General features: G+C 40.7%; 1 protein-coding gene across 1 annotated transcript in view; it reads right to left on the bottom strand.

Annotated features, from left to right (window-relative positions):
• abca2 (ATP-binding cassette, sub-family A (ABC1), member 2) overlaps positions 1-24,378 on the bottom strand; it is a 75,610-nt gene that overhangs the window by 31,545 nt on the left and 19,687 nt on the right. Inside the window, exons 2-8 of the mRNA XM_053228731.1 lie at positions 9,965-10,058; positions 5,858-5,969; positions 5,378-5,541; positions 4,997-5,118; positions 1,953-2,060; positions 1,506-1,688; positions 847-1,068 (exon numbers count right to left, since the gene is read on the bottom strand). Of these exons, the coding sequence (XP_053084706.1) occupies positions 847-1,068; positions 1,506-1,688; positions 1,953-2,060; positions 4,997-5,118; positions 5,378-5,541; positions 5,858-5,969; positions 9,965-10,058 (1,005 nt within the window). The remainder of the gene's footprint in view (positions 1-846; positions 1,069-1,505; positions 1,689-1,952; positions 2,061-4,996; positions 5,119-5,377; positions 5,542-5,857; positions 5,970-9,964; positions 10,059-24,378) is intronic.

Raw genomic sequence — 24,378 nt, 5'->3', positions numbered from 1 at the left:
AAGGCATAGAATTTGAGACAGTAAATGATGAATGAATGGATAGATGGATGGGTAAATGGATGAGAGATGAATGGATAGATGAATGGAAGAAGGATAATGGATAGGGGTATGGATGGCTGGACGGATGGATGGATGGATGGAAGGGTAGGTAGAAGGGTTGACTGTTGGATGGATAGATTAATGAATGGATGGAAGGATGGATGGGTAAATAAGTAGATGTACAGATAGAATCATAAGCGGACGAGTGGGTCGATGGATGAATGAGTAGGCAAATAGTTTGATGGATGGGTATGTGGGTGAATGGATGCATATATGGATGGATGGATGTATGGATGAATGAATGGCTGGATGAAAGTATTGATGAATGGACAGATGGATGGATGAGGAAGAGACAGTTGAATAGGTGGAATCATAGGTGGATGGGTGAGTAGAATGAAAAGATACAGTATATGGATTAGTTGAAGAATGAGTATATGGATGGATGGATGGATGTGGAGGAGACAGTTGTATAGATGGATGGATGGTACATGGGTGGGTAGATGAATAAACATATGGATATAGATTACTTGATGAATGGGTATATGAATGGATGGATGGATGGATAGATGGATACAGAGATAGGTAGATGTAAACATGGATGTTAGGATTGTTGTTAGGATATTATGGATTGTTAGGTGGATGTGTTAAAAGATGGACGGGTAGATAAAAAAACAAAATGGAGAAACTGAGATATAAATAAACAGATGGACTGATAAGATGAATGGATGGATGGAAAAATGAATTGATAGACACAAAAAGACAGGCCATTCTAATTGCCATTGGAAATGTGTTCATTACTCTTTATACCTTCTCAATGATTCTCTGCATGTCAATCTCATCCTTCAGCTCCTGGCTGATCTGTGCAAAACGTTCTGCCTTCTGCCCCGCCTTTCCTCCACACACGGTCTCCTGATAGGCTCGTAACAGTGACTGCTGCTTCTCAGGGACTGATAGTATCGTGTTGAGCTCACTGTCCCTGCCCTCCCCACATGTAATTGACTCCAGCACGTCAGCCGTCAGCAGAAGTCCCTGGGAAAAAGAAGAGCTGACGATAGATACTTGCCATGAAGAGAGTGGCTTGGGTACAATGCCCCAGCTAACAAGCTACTGGTTTGTCAAGACTGTCAGTATGATGGAACGTTAAAGGTGAAAACACACATCATTAGTTGTTGGTGCACAATTTTAAAATGTGAGCTCATAAATGTTTAGCTATTGAAAATGCTGACTGGCTGGTAAATTTGGAAAACAACCAACCACAGTAGCCGGTCAAGTGCAAATGCAAAATGTAGACAACTACAGTGAAACACCTCCATCACTACATCCGAATACAGGAACCTGTTCCACATTTGGACTCCACGCACATCATTAGTTTAGCCCTGGCCATCAGCATCTTTGCACTATATAGCACCTCGTACATTAAATACGAGAGCAAATTTAGTACCACACAAGCCAGGTGCATGACTAACCTCCATCTTCTGCAGTCTCCATGGATCAAATTTGTTTGTCTCCCCTCCTCCTCCTCCAGCGATGCCCAGGGCCTGGGACAGCAGCTGGAGAAGATCGTGCTGATCAGCTGCTTTAGCTGGGTCTCTCAGTGCTTTGTGCAACAAACCCCCTTCCAGACTCCTCAAGCCTCCCAGCAGCTGCTCCTGGAGTCACACAGCATGGTTTAGTGACACTGCATAGTTTCCAGGAGTAGATTTGCTCATTTGGGGGGAAGGGGGGGTAACGTTTTGTATTCAGTTCCTGCTACCTAACCACACCAACCAACCAGGAGGTGATTTTTGGGTATGTATACCTCTGATTCATTTACATCTGTATTCATGAGGCATTTTCTGCACCAAGGGTATGTGCCAGTCCAGTGATTATGTGTGTGTGTGTGTGTGTGTCTCTGTGTGCATGTCACAACGTACCTCCAGCTGTAAGACTTTTTCTCCAGGGCTGTGAACACGGTGACCTTCGGGCCAGCCTCCACTTCCTGCACTTGCTTTGGGATATGTGTCAAAAATGAGGTTATACACCTGCATCAAACACACACACGCATGCACACACACACACACACACACACACAATGTGACTCCAATAATCTCAGCCTCCTCTTATTGGATACAGAGAATCTGATATTTTGTTTTTATACTTTTCTGGCCACAACCTTCAGAATGCTGAAGGTTGCAATTTGATTCGTTCTTTGCACTTCTGTGTGCTGGTCTTCAGTGGGAAAACAAAAATGTTTACCCAACGCAACACAATTAGTGTTGTGTCAGAGCCAAATACAATGACTGGAGTTCACCGAATCCTGTCTTTAAAAGTCATTCATGAGTTTTGTATGAAGCACTTGAGTGGTGAGTAAACAAGATAATCTCGTGTGTTTGCTGAAGGTCTAAGGGAGAGGTCTATGCTTTGTCATCTGCCATGTCAGTCAAATTGCTTCTTTCTGTGCAAGTAGGCACTTCTCGACTGTGTTTATTGATGAAACATACCAGACTCTCTAGCGAATCTAGATGTCTGGCTTGTGACACTACACTGTCAATGACAGCTTCAGAAAAGGACATTAAATTAAGAAAGGTAAGAAATGAGAAATTCAGGTAATAGAAAGACACAGTGACTACACAAGTACAGACAGATCCAGAATTATTCGCACCCTTGGTAAAAATGGTTAAAACTTAATTTTCGCAAAAAACATGAAATTTAACATTTAATTGAAGTATATCTGTTCTAAAACAGGGACGTCCAAAGTCTGGCCGCAGGGCCAAACACAGCCCCTGGACATATGTTAACTGGCCCGCAGCTTCTCTCTTAGAATTTATGATACGTTGCAATTCTTCCTTTGACCTGAGCAGACTTTGTTAACACAGTTAGCTAAAATGCAGGTAGCCTTTCCTTCTGACTCCACCTGCAAATGAATTTAATACATGATATATAGTCTTGACTACACACAAAAAGTGCAATGTTAGTGAGAAGGGGCAACTTCAAAAGAGCTGGAAACCACTAAGCATGGAAAACCTTTCGTAAATTCTCGAAAGAGTCCTTAACTAAGGTGGATTTACAACCAAATGTTAAAAATGACAATCTAATGTATGATTGTTTGTCCAATCACTTTTGGTCCCTAAAACAGGGAAGACCACATATTAAAAAGTGTTGTAATTACCACACTGTTCACCCAATTTGAATGTAAATACACTCAAATTAAAGCTGCAGTTTGAGCTCATACTCATTATTTAATTCCAACTGCAATATACTATGGTAGACACATTTATGACTATTTAAATATGACCTGTCCTTGGATGAGGTCTAATCTGGCCCCCTTTGAAAACCATCTGGGTACCCTTGTTCTAAGAAAATAAGAGACCCATATCAAAACTCTAAAGTGGTCATCCATGACTTCCTGCTTCACTGGGACATAAATATTAGGTGACGCAGAGGCCAAATTCCCTTAGTCATTCATTAACATAGGAAAGATTAGATAAAACACAAAGGAAATGAGACAAAAGAGTGCTGACCTTCATAAATCAGGCAACAGATATGAAAATGACATATAGCAAATATCCACTATTAGAATAATTTAGAAACAACCTGAGCTGTAATGAACCTGCATAGAATTTCTCCTTGATCACAGATTTGCAGAAGATGGTAACATTTCAAGGTCAGTTTCCAAAAGCAATTAGACCCCAAATCCATACCAACAAATTATTTGGAAGGTGAATTAAAATGAGAATTAAAGAAAGCATTTTCTTTTATAGCAAGCACCTTCCTGATAGATGCTACTGGAACTTGACTGAAATGGAGTTCTATGGTCAGATGAGACAAAAATAGAGCAACAAACCCTTAAAGTGGATCTGTCATACATAAAGAGGGATAGTCATATAAAAAAGAACCAAATCCTCTCTGTTATATATGGAAGAGGATCATATATCTGATGTTCTCGGGCTGTTTTTAACTCCAAAGGCTCTAGGAAGACTGTTAGGATGCATGGCATCATGGACTCCATGGGCATGGAGATTTTATATGAAAATCTGGCTGTCACTGCCAAGACATTACAACCGGTTCATGGTTGGATCTTCCAGCTGGACAATGATCCAAACCATATGTCCAAATACACATAAAAAATGGTTCAATGGTTCAGTGATCACAGAATCAAGCTTTTCACATGGCTATTCCAGTCTTATGACCTGAACCTCATTGAAAACCTGTGGGCTGAGCAGAAGAAGAGAATCCACAAGAGAAGACTGAGGACCCTGGAGGATGTGGAGAGATTCTGTATTGAGGAGCGATCTCAGATCCCTTGCTTTGTAATCTCATTCAGCATTACAGAAGAAGACTCAGTGCTGTTATGTTGGCTAAAGAAGGTTACATAAAGTACAAAATCTTTGACAAGGGTGCCGATAATTCTGAGACTGGCTGTTACCTATATTTATTGGTCTTTTTAACACCTATACATACGCACCTTTTAGGTATGCCACTGCATCAACCATGGGTATCTACTGTATAATGCTATGCTGTATAGAAAAGTCGTGCATTAGGTGGCATTTCTAAATGGAATTCTAAATGACTTGCCAAAAAGTGGCCCAAATTACCACCTTAAGCCTATAAATATATACAAATACTGCAAGCCAAAAAGTTTCAGATTCTACAACAGGGGGAAAAAAACTGTAGGTTAAATTTACTGCCTCCAGGTTATTTTTATTCCAGTTAGAGTGTGGAGGAGTTGCTTGAATTGTGCTGATGTTACAGCATAGGTGCTCCTGACATTCCCAGTATAGCAGCAAGTTAACAGCCTGGCACTTAATAGGCAAAGAGCTGAAGTTCACAATATTAGCCTGTGCCATTAGCACGCTCCCGTTCTGCTGCCAAAAAACACAATAGGTAATGCAAAAGAGAGCAGGTTAAATGCGGATGCTGTGTCCTGGGAGCTTTATAGAGGAGTGTGCTGAATTTGGAGAAAGGATGAGTTACAAACCTCTTTAAGGTTGACGGGGGATGAGAGAAGCAGGCTGGCCGTGTCGTTGGACAGAGAGAGATTTTGGGTGAGGAACTGCTGGAAGTGAGTCGGATTCCTTAGGACGCTGCCTAAAGTGAAGCCTGGAATCAGAAACAGCAGAGCCTCATATAGGCTGTACAGCTCAAGCATAAGTTAATACACATATTATATGATGTCATGCTTGTGCTTTAAGAAATCATGCCCTAACTCTGTGTGCGTTTAAATATTTGCTCTGACAGTCACTATGACCACTGCAATTGTTTTTCGAGTTCTGTTGGTTTGGGTTTAGGCCACATTTCTGTTTTTGAATGTGAAAGAATGTGTATAGGTACGAGAATGTGCGTGTGTATATCTACAGACCATGGCTAGTGTTGAAGCTGTTCTCTAAGGGACTCTGGGCTGAGCTGATACTCTCCAGATGCTGCTGTAGTGACTCCAGCTCCTCCCCGAGAGTCGGCCCCTCTGACGTGAACAAGTGATTCTGCTCCACCACCTCCCCGATCCGCTCCAACAACTGAGTCACGCTAAAAGAGGATTTAAACAAACAAGGCTTTGATACAACATATTCAGGAAGTGAAAGAAAAGACCAGAGAGTATGCGAGAGTGAAAAAAAAAAGCATAAGGAAATGACAAGGTTAGTCAGAGATCCATTATAAACCAATACATCATTATAGTTCAAAGCTGAAGTCATAGTGTGCGGTTCATTACGCAGGCTCACCTCTTATACACACACGATTACAGGTGCTAATAAGGACTGCTGTTAGGTGCTACAGACACAGTGGGAGATTTTGGAGGTGGGAGAGAGAGATACAGCATTAGAGCATTAAGTCTTTGACTCACGTGGAGTTTTTATATTGCAGGAAGCCGAACTCGTCTCGCTGGCCATCAGGACACAAGGACTGCATGATGGGAATGATGCCCGCCGAGGTCAGGGGGGCAGCGCTGTAGAAGGCTGATGACGCCGTTCCCAACAGAGGATAACAGGAACGCCAGGAAATGGATGAAGATGATAGCAGGTCCAGTGGAGATGGTGATTAGTAGGGTTTAATTAATCAAGATGTGAATTGGAAAGGACGAGGACAGAGTGTGGGTAGGTTAGAGAGAAGTCATTGCAAATAAGCATGGAGTGGCAGAGAGATGTAGAAGAATGGTGTTAGGAGGGAGACAGGCGAGGAAGAATGGGTGGAATGGGCGGAGGGGATAAGAAATAAAATCAAACCAAACCAAAGAGAATCACAACAAGAGAAAGAGAGAGGGAACAGTCACAGCTCAGAAAAACAGTCAGGAGGTCAGGGAAGGTTTCAGATGTCAGACTGTATTAGGTAGACTAGCTTTAAAGACCCTTTTTCTAACTCTCTCTCTCTCTCTCTCTCTCTCTCACACATACACACAAATGAGTTGTCTTTCACTGGAACACAGAAATACTAGCTTTGGTATGTTTCCCACACACTACACCCTACGTATTGACAGATCTATAAAAAGCTCCAGTATACACTGAGTTGTCAGTTTATTGAGCTAGACCTACCTCGTATCTACACACACTGGCTGTTCTTTGGAGTAAATCTACCATATAGTTCACTCTGTATGTGCACAATTACTGCTGCCCTGTTGTTTCTCATCCCGACTAAACTATCAAGCAGATTATTATTGGATTATTAGCATGTGTGTAAATGTATCTACAACTGTGTTACAGCTACTACATTGAGCTGATTAACTGTTACCAGCATCACACACACACAAACACACACACACACACACACACACACACACACTACCATGGCAGTATAACTGCTGTGCTGTGAAAGAGCCATTGCACCGATATGGTGGTCCCTTTCCATCAGATGGACAGGGCAGAGGGGGCTGATAAATAGGATAGATCAAGTCTAAGTAAGGAATAAAACATGATGAAGAGTGCTCTAAAGGGAAAATAATCAAAGACGTGGTGGTGGTGTGATGCGGCCTAACATGAAGCCCAGTTACTGGTCCCACTCCAAATACCATGTCTTTCCAATAACGGCACATCCTTACATCTTTTTGTTTTTTACCATTTTATTTATTAAATGGACGACATGTCATACTTTTAATTCCTTTATATTTGTGGAAAGTTCAAAACAAGCTCGCTTACATTATAGCAGATATAAACAGTCATAACCCCCCCAAACAGCCTCTCTTTTTCCTCTTTCTTTTCTCTCATTGCTGCTTGTTGTTCCTCTTTCGGTTGCTCCCGTCAGGGGTCTCCACTACGGATCATTGTTCCTCATATTTGATTTGGCACAGTTTTTACGCCAGATGCCCTTCCTGATGCAACCCTCCCCAATTTTTATCTGCGCACTGGCCAGGAATCAAACCCGGGCTGCAGTGGTGAGTGTGCTGTGGCCTAACCACTAGTCCTCCAGGGATCCTTCTCTCATTGCTGCTTGTAATGTTACCAAAAAAAAACACAAGGCCTGCTGTCCTAAAGGCAAGTTGGAAAACTGGAGACTGCTTCCAAAAATGCTACATAAACATCTCCTCGCAGAAAACTTCACCATATCAACAGTTACACATTTTTAATCAGTTTATGTGGAGCATGCACAAGTCCCTGTGTAAGCTGACACTTTAAAAACAATAATATATTAAAACGAGACAAGCATTCAACAACAAAAACAGTAATTTTGTGCCTACAAAAGTGACCTACATGGTGAAATGATGAAATGGCTAATAAGTGTTATGTAAAGTGGGTGTACCTACTAAAGTACCAGCTTTGTACATAACTCAAACCTCAACTTATTCTATTCAGTAGAACAATTTAAGAAGCATCAATTCAACCTAAAAGTTCTAAAAATTCAATTATCAAGAATCGACCGTACCCGCTTAGGAGTAGGATTTACGGATAAAGCAATCCCGTGTCCTACATTGATCCTGTAATTACCAAATTGGGCTTATAACTGGTCTGATGATTTAATGATCTTTCACTTAATGAATGGCTCTGGGAAATGTGAGCTTCCATTACAATGTCATGGCCATTTCACATTCAGCCCAAGCTGCTGGTCATCTTGGCATCTCCCTCCCAGAGGATGTCATCGCAAGACTGTTGGCACTGACAGCGGCGTAGAGAAAGTTAAACATAATCTGCTGACTCTCCTTTTCTTAAGTGTTTGGATACTGCAGTAGACAGCCTGCGGAGCTGGCATCTACTCCTGCTCATTCTCTCTCTTCTCCTTCCTCTCTCCACTAATAACTCGCCTCCTTCCGGCGTTCTGGAATTAGATGGCGTGTGCTCGCTGTCAGTACCTGCCCATGCAGTAAAATCTCTCTGTTTACACAAGCGGGTGTCATATTTCTCCTGTTCCAGTGATGGCTGGTCTAGTGAGACACGCTGGCTGTCACACAGTTCAGGTCTAATACACTGCTGTCTGACATCTGCTCCCTCTCTGGCCGAGGATTAACACAGCAAACACAGTCAGAGGAAAAGCCTGGTCGCCAGATAATTCCATTAAACAGGTTAAACAGTAGTGTGTGAGAAGAGATTACGATTTAAGATTTAAAGGACTAGTTTGGCAAAAAAATTAAATGTCAACAATTTCCCTCTTACCCCAGGGTTTGCCAAGGGTTGCTTTTTAATTTCGCAGTGATGCTACGAGACTACGGCGGAATACAAGTCTGTCTCATTCAACTTTGGGGTAAACTGTGTGTAAAACTTAGTAAATTTGATTTTTCTACCAAACTTTTCCTTTAATGTATTATCTTTGTATAAGTAGTAGTGTTGGAAATAAGTAATAATGCTGAAATGTTAGTGTACACAAAGACATTTTCAGACATTAAACATTTGTGCACCTTTTGAATCATTCACTCATTCATTAACTCATACATTCATTAATACATTATGTGTGAACTGTAGTGAGTGTGTGCTGGTGTCTGCTCAGTGTCCGGTTCTGTAATATGGTCCTTGCTTTCATTAACTTCACACTGATATAAGAAACAGGATCTGCAGCACATTCCATTTAAGTAAGCGCCCTACACACACACACGCACACACACACACAGACGTGCACTGCTACACACATTAGAGCCCACACCAGGACATACGCAGAATTAGGAAACAGAGAGGCTAGATGCAGCACAGATGGCATGGCACACACAAATTTCATAAAATCAGAAACACTGAATAAAAAAAAACAATGTTTAGACTTACACACTGGTCCAGCATGCAGTGAACATATACCATGGAAAAAAGAAAGAAGAACACATAGAAAAGAGAGAGAGAGAGAGAGAGAGAGACAGAAGAACAGACAGAGGAAAGGACAGATGACAGAAAGGAACAAAAAAAAATACAAGAAAAGACAAAAAGATGGTGTTTGATTTCATTCGGCATTGGAAACAAAAAGGACACTATGGTGACGGAAATTAATGAGGACGCTCTCTGAGAAAGAACACAACTAACCACTGTGCCAGAAGCCGAAACGTCTTTGCAATCAACGATGGATTAGCAAAGTTGCTCAATAATGCTGCGTGGCCACATACAAGAAGACAGTAACATTATTTTCTATAATCCATCAGTAGCTAAATTCAACTCATTCATCACACAATCGGAGATGAGCGCTCTCCAGTCTCTCCTATTCACTCACAGCACCAGCACTGTTATTGACTGCTGTAATAGGAATACTGGGAGTGTTGGGTGTCATGCTAATGCTTCCTCACCAATTAGTTGCCCTTCCACCTGAGGAGTTCTGCTAACTAAGTGGAAAAAGGAATTGTTTAGTGTAAAACGGCATGCTTGATGTTCCTTTTTTTAGCTTTCCACTGTAACTATATCTTTGCTGATCAACTACATGTGAGGTAAGTGGAAAAATGGAAAGAATTTGTAAATCGTTTTTTTTTCCCACCAAACTATTTTTATTTACCCAGTTTGCTGCCAGTTTCTCCACTTTTTTTCTCCCATTCCTTTCCCCTCTCCCTCCATCTTACCTTCTTTCACAGGGATGGCTGGCTTTTTCTGCCTCAGACCCAGCAAGATGAAGAAAAGAACCAGAGGGATGAAGATCTCAAACGCCAGCACCCACTGTGAACACACACACACACACACACACACACACACACAGAGCAAGGCAGTGAATATGGCTTGTCAGGATGCTTTCTGTCTAATTGTTATTGCTATTGTCTGTGTGTTGCTCAGTAATGTGCAAGAACTGTGTTAGCATGGACAGCCTGAGCAAATTATATACAGTTAGAACAAAGTACATTAAAGTGAGATTCATAAACTTTAACATTACACACAGTTAATGCAACAGTGTTCTAGCTATGCCTGCTAGGTTAATGCTTGCTAACTTGCCAATATCATAGCATTTACACTTAGAAGAAGTTGTGGCTTGACCCAGAGGGAGGAAGATATGAAATTACCTTTTCTTTTCAATAATAAGACCTTCTAAATGTAATGGTCAGATTGAATTTTCTACTTTATTAGTGCTTTGTGGGATGGGTCCCTGGAGGACTAGTGGTTTGGCCACACTGCTCTCACTGCTGTGGCCTGGGTTCTATTCCCGGCCAGGGACCTTGCAATAGTGTGCTCTCAGTGCCAGTTCCAAGCCCCGATAAAATTGGGGAGGGTTTTGTCAGAAAACTGTGCCAAATCAAATACGTGGATGATACCAATACCAATGATCCGCTGTGGCGACCCCTAACGGGAGCAGCCGAAAGAGGAGCAACAACAACATTAGTGCTTTGTGGGATAATCTTGGCTAAGCTGTAGACTTGGTTGTTTTATCTGTCTTTCTAGCATTAAAGAGAGATGCTCCACAATAATTAGATTAGACCCATTCAGAAGATATGAAGCTCACAGACAGACTCTCATCTATCAAAACACGTTTCCTAAATTTTTTTTTTGCTAAATATCCCTTATGACTTGACATACAAAAATGTCAGGGGGTCTGTCACTAGGATTACAGATCACAGATCTGTCTACTGCAATGTTCCCAGCTCGCAAACGTGGCTCAATTTTTATTGATTTTCAGGCACAACAGTCCCTAGAGTTTGCACTGTAGTGGTGCAAGTGCTGTTCCAACATGCATTCATAAACAACACACAACACTAGAACACAAAAATTATCCAAATATATAAGTATAATCTAAATATATGAAAAATGAAATTATTAAATTGTCTAGGGGTGTTTTGGCACCTACAGTAACTCAAATAAGCACTCTTTACAATCATGGTAAGCAGAAAAGCATCTCAGAGTGCGCAACACATCAAACTTTGGATGACTCACTTAAAACAGCTGTTTGAAAAGAAAGAACTGATTAGCTATCACTAGACTGTGAATCGTTATGTAGGTCAGCTGAGTCAATTTGGTTGAGCCGTTAAATCCACCGGTTGCCGTGAAGGTCATCTACTACACCAGACAGCCAGTGTCTGCTGCCAAATATGCAATCTTCAGCAGGCAAATGACCCGAGGCTGTTACTCAAAAGTGTCCTGTTACACAGGCATACGGGTGGGGAGTGAGCTATAGAGAGGAGAAAACAAAAGAAAAGCAATTTACCAAACACACACACACGCACACACTCTCTCTCTCTCACACACACACACACACACACACAAACCACAGCAGGTGGCTTATCTGAGTCAGTGGGTTGGATAAAGTATGCAAATATATTCTTGCATTGTCAGTGTCACCTTAAAGAACATGCTCCACTATTATAGCACCTTTAAATGCACGCTTTATAGAGTCCATATGGAGTTTCACATTATAATGCTGACCACACGCTCTTTTCATGAGCTTTAGCTGCAGTGTAACAGTGACACTTCAAGGAAAACTCTACTCTGAAACACATTAAATATGCTTCTGTCAACATATTTGGCATATTTGGTATGTCCTTAGTGATTTTGGTGGATTTTTGCTTTAATGTTTGTGATATAATCTCAGTTTTTACCCACACAACAAAAAATGGATCTATATCTCTCAGTGTTGGCAACTTTGTTTTTTTTTCTTTACACAGAGCTAGGCCTATATTTGTCACTGCAGAGCTCTCTCATAGAGGGCGGAGGAGGTGGAGAGATGATGATGATGATGATAATGATAGCTTTAGGTAAAATTAGGTTAAAGCTTTGGATAAGCTACACCTCTGCTATCTGCAAAGGAAACAGTAAACACCCACATTGCACATATGAGCAGATATGCTGCTGTTATTCAAACGTTTTTGTTGTGCTGCCATAAGCTGAGTAGGCCACATTACACCATCACGTCATTGATTATTTTCCTAAAACAGCACACCCCCAAGTGTTTGAATCTTTATTTTAACTGACCACAGTTTTATCTATCTCAGTATGTTTTCAGAAGCCTTAGCAGGAAAGGAAATAAAAGGGGAAAATGAGACAGAGGATGACTTAGTTTAGCTTTTCATCTGCTCACTCCTCCATCACGTCTGTCTCTTCACACCCATTTCATCTCTGTGCCTCTCAAGGTCATGATAAACAAGAGGCCTTTCTGCACGCTTCCCTCCCAATACACAAAGACACATCTGACAAACTCCACAAAGCTTCAGTTATAAGAGTGTGAGCAGCGAACAGTGAGTACACACATACTGCTGAAAATCAACGTCCACAGAGAGCACTTGTCTCTTTTTAAAATTCTTAAAGCTTATTGATTTCAAAGTTGTGGAAAGGGCAAAGAGAAATGTTTGATTTGAATATTAAACAGCTCCTGCGTTTGAGTCAGTGAGTGTGAAAATGCCTCCTCAGTTTTCCTGGCACTGAATTTGCATGTCGGAGGCTGATCTTCCATTATTTATAGGTGGGCCAATGCATTTAAGTGTAGGCTATCTGTTTAATGCCATCTTTCAGGCAGAGAGCACATGTACGCACACACACATACACACACACACACACACACACACACACACACACACACACACACACATATTGACAGTACTGACAAAAGCCATATTAAAGTTCAAGGCCAAAACCAAGCAAATCAAAAATAGCAGCCTTAAACAAACACAGCTGAGGATAAGATCATCACGATCCAGAGTCTGCAATCAAACCATGTAAAGAAAAGCTATGCATGATTAATAATCCCAAAATTATCCCAGCTATGTTTATGAATTTTCATTGCCTAGACAAAACAGGTTTAGAAAAATTAGAATACTTTTAGAAAACAACAATGTCAAAGTGACATTCGTTAACCAGCTTGGTTGGTTTAATGATGCTTAATAGCATTTATACTACAGAATGAATGCTCGATTCTGATTGGACAGAAGATGTTAACGGCTCGGGCAGTAATTCCACTTGCAAGAGTTATTATAGGGCCTTTGGCGCCACTTTAGTTCCAGAACTATATTTACAGTACTAAAGTACTGGGTGATTTTGCGCAAACTATTTCCCAGTACCATTTAAAGGGTTGCATTCGCACCGACAGTGGGCACTAGGAAGTGACGTAAGCCGATCGACAGCGACGTCATTTGTGCGTGGCGTTCAACAACGGAAACAAAGAACAACAACGTAAACAACCGGAGGATGGAGGACACTGTGATCGGAGTTGTGTTTTTGTTGTGTCTCGCGGGTTTCACAATAATGGACATGGAATGTCGATGTGTACGTAAAGCGAAATAAGTTGACACTACAGTATGTTTACACAGCGTTTTAAATCATGGCGGGTGAGGGCGTTTTCGTACGCATTTGGCCAATCAACATCTACATATGTCATCGATAGTACCAGTTGTGCTGGTTAGACCCTGCTCCGGAGTAGGAGCTAATTTCGTTCTTGAAAAAGGCAGTCCGGTACTAAAATCGCACCCAGTTCTGGAGGTGCGAAAACGCCAAAAAGTGGGTAGTTCCACAATTAGTTCAGGTACTATGAAAAGGTTCCCGCGGTGCAAAAGGCCCTATTAATGCACTCATTCTGACACACATCTAGAGTAACAACTTACACATGGACTTGAATGGTGGAAGCTCCGATTAAACCAATTGTTTTAAAAAAGTAGGCTAATTGTTGATATTGTTGGGGTTTTCTCAGACGAGATTACAGAGGAGATTTATTTAAATTTTTGGAAGGAGTCTCCTGTGTTGGTAACAGTGTTGTAACAGTCAGAGGTAAAACTGTAACTTTTCAGATACAGGAAAGTCTTTAGGACAGGGGGCTTTGGGGTTCCTTGGTAACGTAACGTAACATGCTGCTGTTTTTTTCTTTGTCACTTCAAAAGAAAGAAAAAAGAGAGAAAAAAGTGATAAGAACTACCTCGTTTTGCAGACGTTTCACAACATAACTATAATTGTACCTCTAAATGGATAAAAAGTATGACAAGTCATTCTTGAATAAATAAAAATTGGAATTGTTGGTAAATTGGTGTGGTTTAAGAGGAGCAAAACACTTCAAGACATGATGTTACAGGAAAATAATAACCTCAGGGTGGTAGCAGATCACACCACACCATCACTGATTATTTTCCTATATACTATTCTCCTATAACAGCACAGCCATTTTATTTTATTCCTTACATAGTAATTTACATTTTAATTCATTGTGCAATCAAAGAATTGAGAAGCAACGATGCTATGAACAAAATTTATGGAGAGAGATTCTGTAAGTGTCATATGTTACCCGAGTGGTCACAGCGATGACCGTTTACTGTGCCAGTACAGTCTAATTAAAATATCAATAATATATGCTTTAAAGATTATACTGTATGCATCAAATATGGTAGCTGGTATCAGTATTATAACACTGATGCTTTTAAAAGAACACACATTTATCACATCTATCAACTTTCTATTTCTATGAAATTGAAGATTTGAAATTTATAGCTTACCTTTCATTAAAAACAAATTAAAAGCAAATTTCAGTTACAGTAGATTCACTGGTGATTGAGTTTTATAGTGACCATCCAAATCTATTAACAGCTTGGGAATAAACAAACGTTAAAGAGTGCACAATAAAGTGAAAACACAATCTCAAATGATGCGAATGCTGTTGGGGAAATTGTGCTTGGTTCAGTAAATTGGAGATTTATTTGCTCTAGAGGTTATAGACTTTTTATAGACTTTTCAAACAACCACAAAAAAAATCTGTATTGACTTTTTCCTCCCACTCCTTCCCGGGAAGACCCTAATGGATGGAAACATTGTAATCCAATAACGCAACATGGGGTTGAAAACGACACTTTGCATTCATGATCACATTGTAGCAATACATCTCACTGAAACTCTATAACTCAAGTCTGAGATTTATCCAGCTGTGTGTGTGTGTGTGTGTGTGTGTGTGTGTGCATGATTATCACTGGCAGCCAAGTGAGTGTTGCTCCTAAATGATGTGTGGCTGCGTTAGTCATGCGCATGCTGCAGGTCAGTAGCTCCCAAAGGACTCGGCCTGCATTGATTTCTTCTTCATCCCCTAAATAACTAGTGAGAGATTTCCCTCAGGTTTCCCCTTGATTTACAAGCTAGCAAACATAGTAACACTCACAGCAGGCTCCCAGGGCAGGCCCTAACCAGGCGAGTAAAAAAATCAGACTTTCACTTTTATATTCTGATAGATAGATATAATATAGATATGGACGTTTGGTATCGGAGACAACAGAGCTGATAAATAATCCTCACCCTATACGAAGGTTTTGTAGTGAATGTGGGCAGTAAAGAAGACTGTGTTGTTCGGATATTTTTCCTAACATCATGTGACCAGATCACTACAAACTGAAATTGAAGAATAACATAATATGATAAATGAGGTATACACTCACCAACCACTTTATTAGGAACCCCTGTACACCTGCTCATTCATTCAATTATCTAATCAGTCAATCATGTGGCAGCAGCTGAAAATTCAGAATGAGGAACAAAATGTGATCTCAGTGACTTTGACGGTGACATGGTTGTTGGTGCCAGACAGGCTGGTATTTTTAGAAACTGCTGATTTTCACACACAAGTCTCTAGAAGTTACACAGAATGGTGTGAAAACAAAATCAATTGAGCAACTCCGCAGGTGGATAAGAGAGGTCAGGGGACTATGACTAGACTGGTTTGACCTGACAGAAAAGCTATGGCAACTCAGATAAGCAGTGTTTACAACCCTAGTGAGCAGAAAATGCAAGTATGTCAAAACTTGAGGTGGATGGGCTACAACAGCAGAAGACCACATCTGGTTCCTTTCCTGACAACCAAGAACAGGAATCTGAGGCTACAGTGGGCATAGACTGACTGAAACTTGACAAGATTGAAAAAACACCAGGCTACCATACACACACGCTAGCCCGTCCTCCTTTTATACAATGATCAAGATTAGTATTAAATGTCTTGCTTTATTTAATTCATATATTTTTCCATACTTAATTTTTCTTTAATTAATATCATTAATATGAAATGACTAGGTCAACCAACTTTTCATTACATTTGTGTGTAATTGATATATATAAGCTATTTAAACTTGTGCAATCAGTAGCCTATGTAAAATTTTGCCGTAAACCAATTACATGATTTGAAGCTTGTCAAAGTTTACATTATCGAATCTCCTTGTTCATACACAAACTCAGACACTCTTGTAGGATACAAATGTTTTTGTGAATAAATTTCTGGTGTAAATGCTCCTATCAACGATTTACAAATAAATTCGTTGGTATCCAGCTTGAACAATGAGGTCCAATGTCATAGTTCAACATATTCAGAGGAGAACACCACCCTGTTCTGCATACGTGATGCCCATGATTGGCTAAACGACAGAGGAAGGGGTAAGCAGATCATCATTCCCATCAAGAGCAGACAGCCAATTATGGTCCCTTAGGGTGCGTTCGAGTATGCAGTGTTTAGTCTGTTTGTCTAATTATGCGCAGTTTGAAATCTGGACGTGAAACTCGCGTTATGTGTGACTGTGAAGTCGTCAGGATTCAAACTCCATCTTCCATACAATCATCTTCCTACAATAGTGTGAAACCTTAGACAGCTGTGCAATACTGGCAGTGCCGCAATGCTCAATGCACAATGACTGCAAATCCACAATCTCTTTTCCAAACAAGAACTAGAAGCTTTACAAACTTCTGAAACAGACTTTGATCTTGCTGCTTAATGCCTCCACCACTTTTAATCAACAGCAATCACAGCACATCACAGCTCTCGAGACCTTCTGTACAGGAAAGTCATCAGAGCACGAATTACTGGAAAGTCTGGGCTTTGAGGCTTCTTTTTATCTTCTGCCAAAAAACACAGACACAGACATTTTCTCTGCTTCTACGTATTCAGCTCCTACATGATTAGAAAGATGATCAGGCACAAAATGGTGATTAAGAAGACAATTAATCAGAAAAGTGTAATGATGACTCAGTGTTGATGCAAATGTTCAGCCAACAGGGTAAGGGAATGATTATTATAGCTCTCACTATGTCTTGTCTGCAACCTAACCTGTTTGTTCGTTCTCATCTATCGGTCTCCTTTGTTTAAGGTATCACTTTCACCACTACTGCAACAAGTTAAGCTTCAAACGCAATTCCATGCTCCTGTTTCTGTCAGCCAGCAATATCCAGAGGTCACGACTGTTTGCTCTGCCATTTCCCAGTAACAATGTTGAGAAGACAACTTTTACTGGAACTCTATCAGGAATCTTTCAGGAATATCAGTGAAATCAGTGAAAAGTCAACTGTATGATTAGATGAATCATGAGCTCTAGCTTCACACAGGATTAGCAATCGTCAGTCTTGCTTAGTAATACAGGCTGCTTAGAAAACCTTTTCTTACATATACAGTTGCACAGACATGAGTCTTAGCCGTGTCTGAATATAGCTGTGGTTAGTGCAATGGAACTCCATTTTAGGTATAACATATTTAGCAGTTTAGGCCACCTTGGTGCATCCAAGACCGAGACTGGAGTTGGACTGGAGTTGAGAAAAACATTGGTCTTTTGACATATATTTAAATAATAAGTTGTACTAGCATACTCCCAGTGTGAAATTGCTTCTACACAAAATGCTTAAAGGTTGGCAGGTCTGGTAAAACAATATAGTATGAGTAAACGTTCAGTGTAATATCATGTAGGGATGATAAAATCATTATATCATCCAAGCATAGCTATTGAAATTAACACTGCACACGATGTATAAGTGCTTGTTTACTAAACCCAGTGAGTTTAAAGAAGCACTTTCTGGCGAACCAGCCAACCACTCCTGCTCTTGCGGATTCCCACATGCATTCCTTTCCCAAGCTTGGTGACACATTCTCCCATCGTTAGCAGTGCTGTGCGACTGGGTTAATCTGAGTGTGTTGTGCAAGGGACCCAGAGAGAGTTGGTATACATAGGAGGGACATCTCGTTTCAACACTAATTGTGTGGTGGGTTTTTTTTTTCCACCAGGCCTCTGCCTGCCGTGTATAAATCCAGCAATGCTCAGGTGGGAGTCACTTAGCAACTGTACCAAGAACTATAACCAAGCAAACACTGAAAATAACAACATCATCATTATTAAGTTGTGTTTACGAGCAGGTAAAATGCTTCAGACTACCTACATACAGTGCACTTTTAATTTCTTTTAATCATGAAACTGCCCCTAGAACATGTATAAAGAAATTGCAACAGGCATTTGGATCTACTTGTTCAATTTGTCTAGAGCCCAATTATACAGATGGCAGCATTAGAAAAATGAGTCATCTAACTTAAAGGTTAATTAACCTACGTGTTCTTTCAGTGACTAATTCATCTAGCTGTAATGAGTGTGAATAAAGAGTCATTATGTGTGAACCTATTATCTATAAAAAGCACATGAAATCAGGAGTCACAGCTACAGGGGCACTGGGAGCAGACATTTACATGAATATGTTTAAATTTGTATGCCCCTGTGTAGTCACACATGGGATACTGCTTTGCATACACTAAGTGGATGGAAGGACAGCTAGACAGTTAGACAGATTGATAAACAGATATGTAGAGATTAAAGAGTGAAAACAGGTCATTGCCCTGCTGTCACAGTTTTACATTCTGCCTCAGTAATCTCTTTAAAATTTAAAGGAACACTCTGAAGAAAAACAATCTAGCCACCAGAGCTGTGTGAAATGTCACAGATGTGATGTCGCTGTGCTTTAAAGCAGTGTCTGTCCTCAGTTTATGTGTCATAATAATCAATCATATACATAACAGCATAAAATACATTTGCAGATCAGATTGGAAAAATGAGTCAAATCCAGTGAAATACTGATTAAATAATTCAGACCTGTATTGGCTCTGATACTTCTCTATTTATTTAATGCAATACCATTAGGTCAATAATAGTAGTGAAATGTGCAATATATTAATATACACTGTAAAAAAATATTAAGTTATCCCATGTTTATGTGTTGTGTGTCTACACTAAGAATATCTGTATGCATAAGACACTTAAATATAAATGCAGAAACTGCAATTCAAATGTTTCTGAACACTTATTCATAAGTGTTATTAGAGTTTAATTTCTATTTCTGCCACAGACCAAACAAAAATGTACAGAAGAGTAATCACACAGTAAAAATATTAAATAAGTGCTCCACCAAATACCTAAGAGCCTATTAACTTGCCACCCTCAGATCCTCACAGGACTCTAAATGAGTGCTTTATTAAAGGCACCTAGAAAGGTAAATCTGATAAGCTTATTGATAAAAGACTCATAAGTACTATTCAAGGAGGTTTGGTAATGAACTTGTAAGTGCTCTGGCTAGTCAATTCACACAAGATAAAATATCTGTTTAATTTGCCTAAATTATGCCAGTTATCCTGGTTTATCACAGAATAACCTGGATGTTTATATCAGTATTGTGAGATTGCAAAAACACTCAAACAACAGCAACACAGCAAGAGTTGAAATCTAACACCAGGTTTAGGACTAAATGGACCATGATCAAGTCCTCAATCATAGAGGGAGCTGCAAGAAGCTGTAAGTTGCAGGCTGTCCATGCCTGTCATGGTGGTAACCCTTGGATCATGTAGATGGACACCAATGATGAGGCTGGTGGTGTCTGTCATGGTGGGAACCCTTGGATCATGCAGATGGACACCAAGTGGTGAGGTAAGCCATCAAGCTGAAGAAGGAATCAGAGGACTTTGAAGAAGCCATGGAAAAAGACTTTCATATGGCCTCAAAGAAGGAAGGGAGATGCTGAGCAAATGGAAGGAGCACTTCGAGGAGCAGATATGGCCTCTTTTTAGAAGGTAGTGACTGAAATCTTTGGTGTCCATCTCTGTGGCAGCAAGGCTGCAGGGGGCTAAGAGATTTGGCCAGAGATGGTGAAGGCACTGGACAAGGCTGGGGTTGTGTGGTTAACATGCCCCTTTGCATAAAGATCTGGGGCAGTGCCTTTGGACTGGCAAACTGGGATGGGGGTCCTTATTTTAGTTCCAGTTATAAGAGAATTATGACTGTGTCCCAGATTGGGTCAGTGGCAGCAGGGTTTCAGTTGCTGTACCTGTCTGTGGTGATGAACAAGAAGCTCACCTATGGTACCACCGAAAGAATATGGTCTCTTGTAACTTATACAAGTAGTGGAAATTAGGTTCCTAAACAGGACTGCTGAGCTTTCTCTCCATGACAGGTTGAGAAGCTCAGAAATCCAGATGAGTTGGGAGGTGGCTCAGGCCCCTTACAAGGATGCCGCTGGGTTGGCTCCCATTAGAACTGTATCAGGCAGGTTTGACTGGTCAGAGCCCCTGGGGCTGACTCAGGACCCGTTAAAGAGATTATATTTCACAGTTGACTTGGAAACATCTGTTGATCCCCAGGAAGAGCTGGAACTGGTGACAGAGACGTCTGGAATGACTTTCTCAGCCTGTTGCCAGCCTTTTTTTTTTTTAAACAAAAATAGTGTTTATAATTTTTTTAACTGGTAGTGTACATACTACCACAATTTATATATCTATATAGAAAATGCCAAAAATACTAACACATCCGATATATACTAAAACAAGCTAAAAGACAGCGAAACCAAGCCTGGATGATTAAAAGACAAGAATAAATTATCTAGTGTCACCACAGATGGGAGGTGGGCATCAGTCATTCTTCCTTCTACCACCCTGCAGTCTTTACTTTACTGTGCTGACAGGACTACAGAGAACCAATCATACACACATACACACTGCTGCATGTAAGGCCCTTGAGATGGCAAGAGAGACTCCAACAATGTGAATGAGACAGATAACACACAACAACCTGAATGAGAAAGGCAACACACACAAAGTCTTGGAGACTTCATCCTCTCCTCACAGTATCTCTAACAGTCCATCATCTCCTCCTCTTCCTGTTTTCCTTCCCAGGCCATACCCTTCACTCTCCATCATTCCTGTCACAGTGGCCACTTTGCCTTTTCACTCTCACACACTCCTCGGAAATACGATAATGTGGTATATAAAGACCTAATAACAGTGATCATATCTCAATCTGGGCTGCCAGTCAGGATGGTGACTGGGCTCGGCTGCTCAGTGAGACATGTTCACTGCAGCAGGATTGGGTGAACATGCATGTGGTAAACAGTCCGGCTCGGCTCTTTTCCAGCCTTTTGTACAAACAGACTGTAATTTGGAACGATTTGTTGAGTGACATGAGTGAGGACACAAAACAAACAAGTGCGGATCAGCCAAGAGTCATGAAAAACACATTACACACTGAGCAGGAGCTTTGCTGCATATCTAAATAGTAGACAGCTCTTACTCTCCTTTTTTCTTAAAGGAAGGTGACAGCCCTAGTAGACATGCTTGACGAGTGTGGAATTTGCTTATTTATGAGAAATGCCTCAACTAATAAGAACAAAGGAAGCAAAAGACAGGCAACAGATGAGAAAGAGAGAAAAGAGAGGCTGTGTTTATGAAGAAACAGGTGGCAGATGTTAACCATTCCATTGTAGCAGCTGCAGTGCTATAGGGATGACAAGGCAAAATTTGAAAGATAAAGCAAGAAAAACAGCCTCAAGGTGAAGCACCTTCCCACAGCGCAAAAGATAACAGGAGGTAAATTGATTCCAAGTTGTGACCATCAACCTAGTCACCTGCCAATTCCCACCCACCAACTAGCTCTTCCCTATCTTACAACAGCAGGGAGGGTGAAATCTAACACGTGCTTCCTCAGACACAAAAAACAGCCAACTGCATTTTTTTCAACTGCTGCTCATGCTGCGTTTCTAATGTTTGCAACCTCAAGGAAAAGTCATTTTTGGTTATGAGATGTGGTGTCCTGTCCTCACATGGCTCATATAAAATTTGTCTGGCAGGAGTTTTCTCAACATATTTAACCACAAGCTGACTGGTTTTGTAAACAGTCAAGTCAAGTCAGGTCAAGTGGCTTTGTTGTCATTTCAACCATATACAGCTAGTGAGTACACAGTGAAATGAAACAACGTTCCTCCAGGACCAAGGTGCTACATAAAACAAAACAGAGAACTACAGTAGACATTACATGTATTTACATAAAGTGTACAGTACAAACATGTGCAAATGGCACAAGACAAGTACAAGTACAAAAACTATCAAAACAAGACAACGGAATAGCTATATGACATTTTTTGCACTGAACCACCAGGTTTTGTCAGTGTTTCCACACACCTGCGTTCCACACACCATTCCTGATTCTGAAAAATTCATCTTGTCATCCATGCATGCTAATTAATCTGCCTCCTAAAACCATTCTAGTATCAACAAAGTTGCGCCTCGGTCAATGTGCATAGTGCAGCAGGCAGTGGGATTCAGCTCGGGCCACGATTACAGCACCACCGTGAAGCATGTTGTGTTTAAGCACAGCTATATACCAAATGAAAACTGTTGTGTGGACTTAGTGGTTAGTCCACTCCTGAGTACACATAAATCAGAATAGAGTAACTCCATTATTTCACTAACCTTTACTATCCTATAGCGCTTTATTTTAGCAAGACAACTTTTAGCAATTTCATTATGCTAGCTGCATAAACTGCCTCTGTAAGGTAAAATTAAATGAAATCGATAATTACTGTATAAACCTTTGAAGAATGTGTGCATTTGTGTCATGACGAACACTGACCAAAATGGCTGTTAAAAAAGAGCGCTCTAAGGTTGGATGGGCATCAAACTAGTATTTCAAAGCTGAACGATGCAGAACACAAATTCTTCCCATCTTCTATTCAGCAAAAATAGGACACTGATAGACATTTTTCTAAGACTGACATGATATAAGATTTAAAAAATCACTAACAAGGTGGCTGAAAACAAGGCTAATGTACTAAATGGACGTTAGCCATGTATTCAGGTGACAGAAGCTTATACATGAGGGTGAGGGTCCATAAAAGCATAAAACTGAGCCGTTGGGGGTTAAGGTCCAGCAACGTTCCTATGACAAAATCTTAACCACTGAGCTACCACCACCTCTGCCACTGCCACATGACTGAGAAATTGTGTGGGAAAGAGGGAAACAAAGAGGGAGCAATAATGACTGACAGAATCTAGACACACACACCCTGCTGCTCCGCCTTCACACAGCGCAATGTTGCCCGCCTTAGCAGGGACCCAAACAAAGCAGGCTTAGTCACTGCCTGCTTAATTAGAGAAGGAGCTCAGATGAAGGTCCTGGTAATCAACTGAAGGAGGCAGGAAGAATAAACAGCTGTATGTACCAGATAGACAGCATAAGATAGAGACAGACAGCGTAAACTGTCAGACACCAAAATGACAGAGAGACAAGTGAAAATCATTGAAAGACAAGTAGACTGGTGTCAGAGAGAGACAGACAACCACTGGAGAGAGGCAGACAGGCATTGGCAAAGAGACAGGCAGCACAAACTGACTGACACAGAAGACAAAGAGAGATAGCAGAAAGAGACATATGGGCACCACAGAGAGACAGACAGGCAACATGGAGAGACAGACTCACGAGTGAGACAAGGGCACAGCATGGCAAATTTGTGCCGCACACTCCTCTGTGTGTGTGTGTGTGTGTGTGTGTGTGTTATCCGAAGGGTACATGAGCCATACCAAAAACAACACAAGGAGAAAGAATGTCAATCTCCATGTGTCTTTTCCTATCACTTCTCATTCTTTTCACTTTTTCTTTCCCTTTATCTTGCTCCTTCACTGTGACCCATTTTCCTGTTACTTCAGTTTCTCTTTTCCATTCCCCTCCCTTCCTGTTCTCTCTCTGCATACAGTGCCTTACATAAGTATTCAACCCCCTTGAACTTTTCTACATTTTGTGGTATTACAACCAGGAATTGAAATGAACTCAACTGTGTTTTTTTTTTTAACACAAGATATCTAATATTTGAAAGTGTCAATTTTTTTTTAATTAAACAAAAAAGCAGATGTTGGTTGCGAAAGTATTCACCCCAGATGATTACTTGGTAAAATCACATTTGGCTGCAATTCAGCTGCAAGTCTTCAGGGATATGTCTCTATCAGCTTTGCACATCTGGATCCTGATACTGTTCCCCT

This window comes from Pangasianodon hypophthalmus, chromosome 24, assembly GCF_027358585.1.
Source record: "Pangasianodon hypophthalmus isolate fPanHyp1 chromosome 24, fPanHyp1.pri, whole genome shotgun sequence".
NCBI classification, from domain to species: Eukaryota; Metazoa; Chordata; class Actinopteri; order Siluriformes; family Pangasiidae; genus Pangasianodon; species Pangasianodon hypophthalmus.
This window is presented reverse-complemented; position numbering and strand designations above follow the sequence as displayed.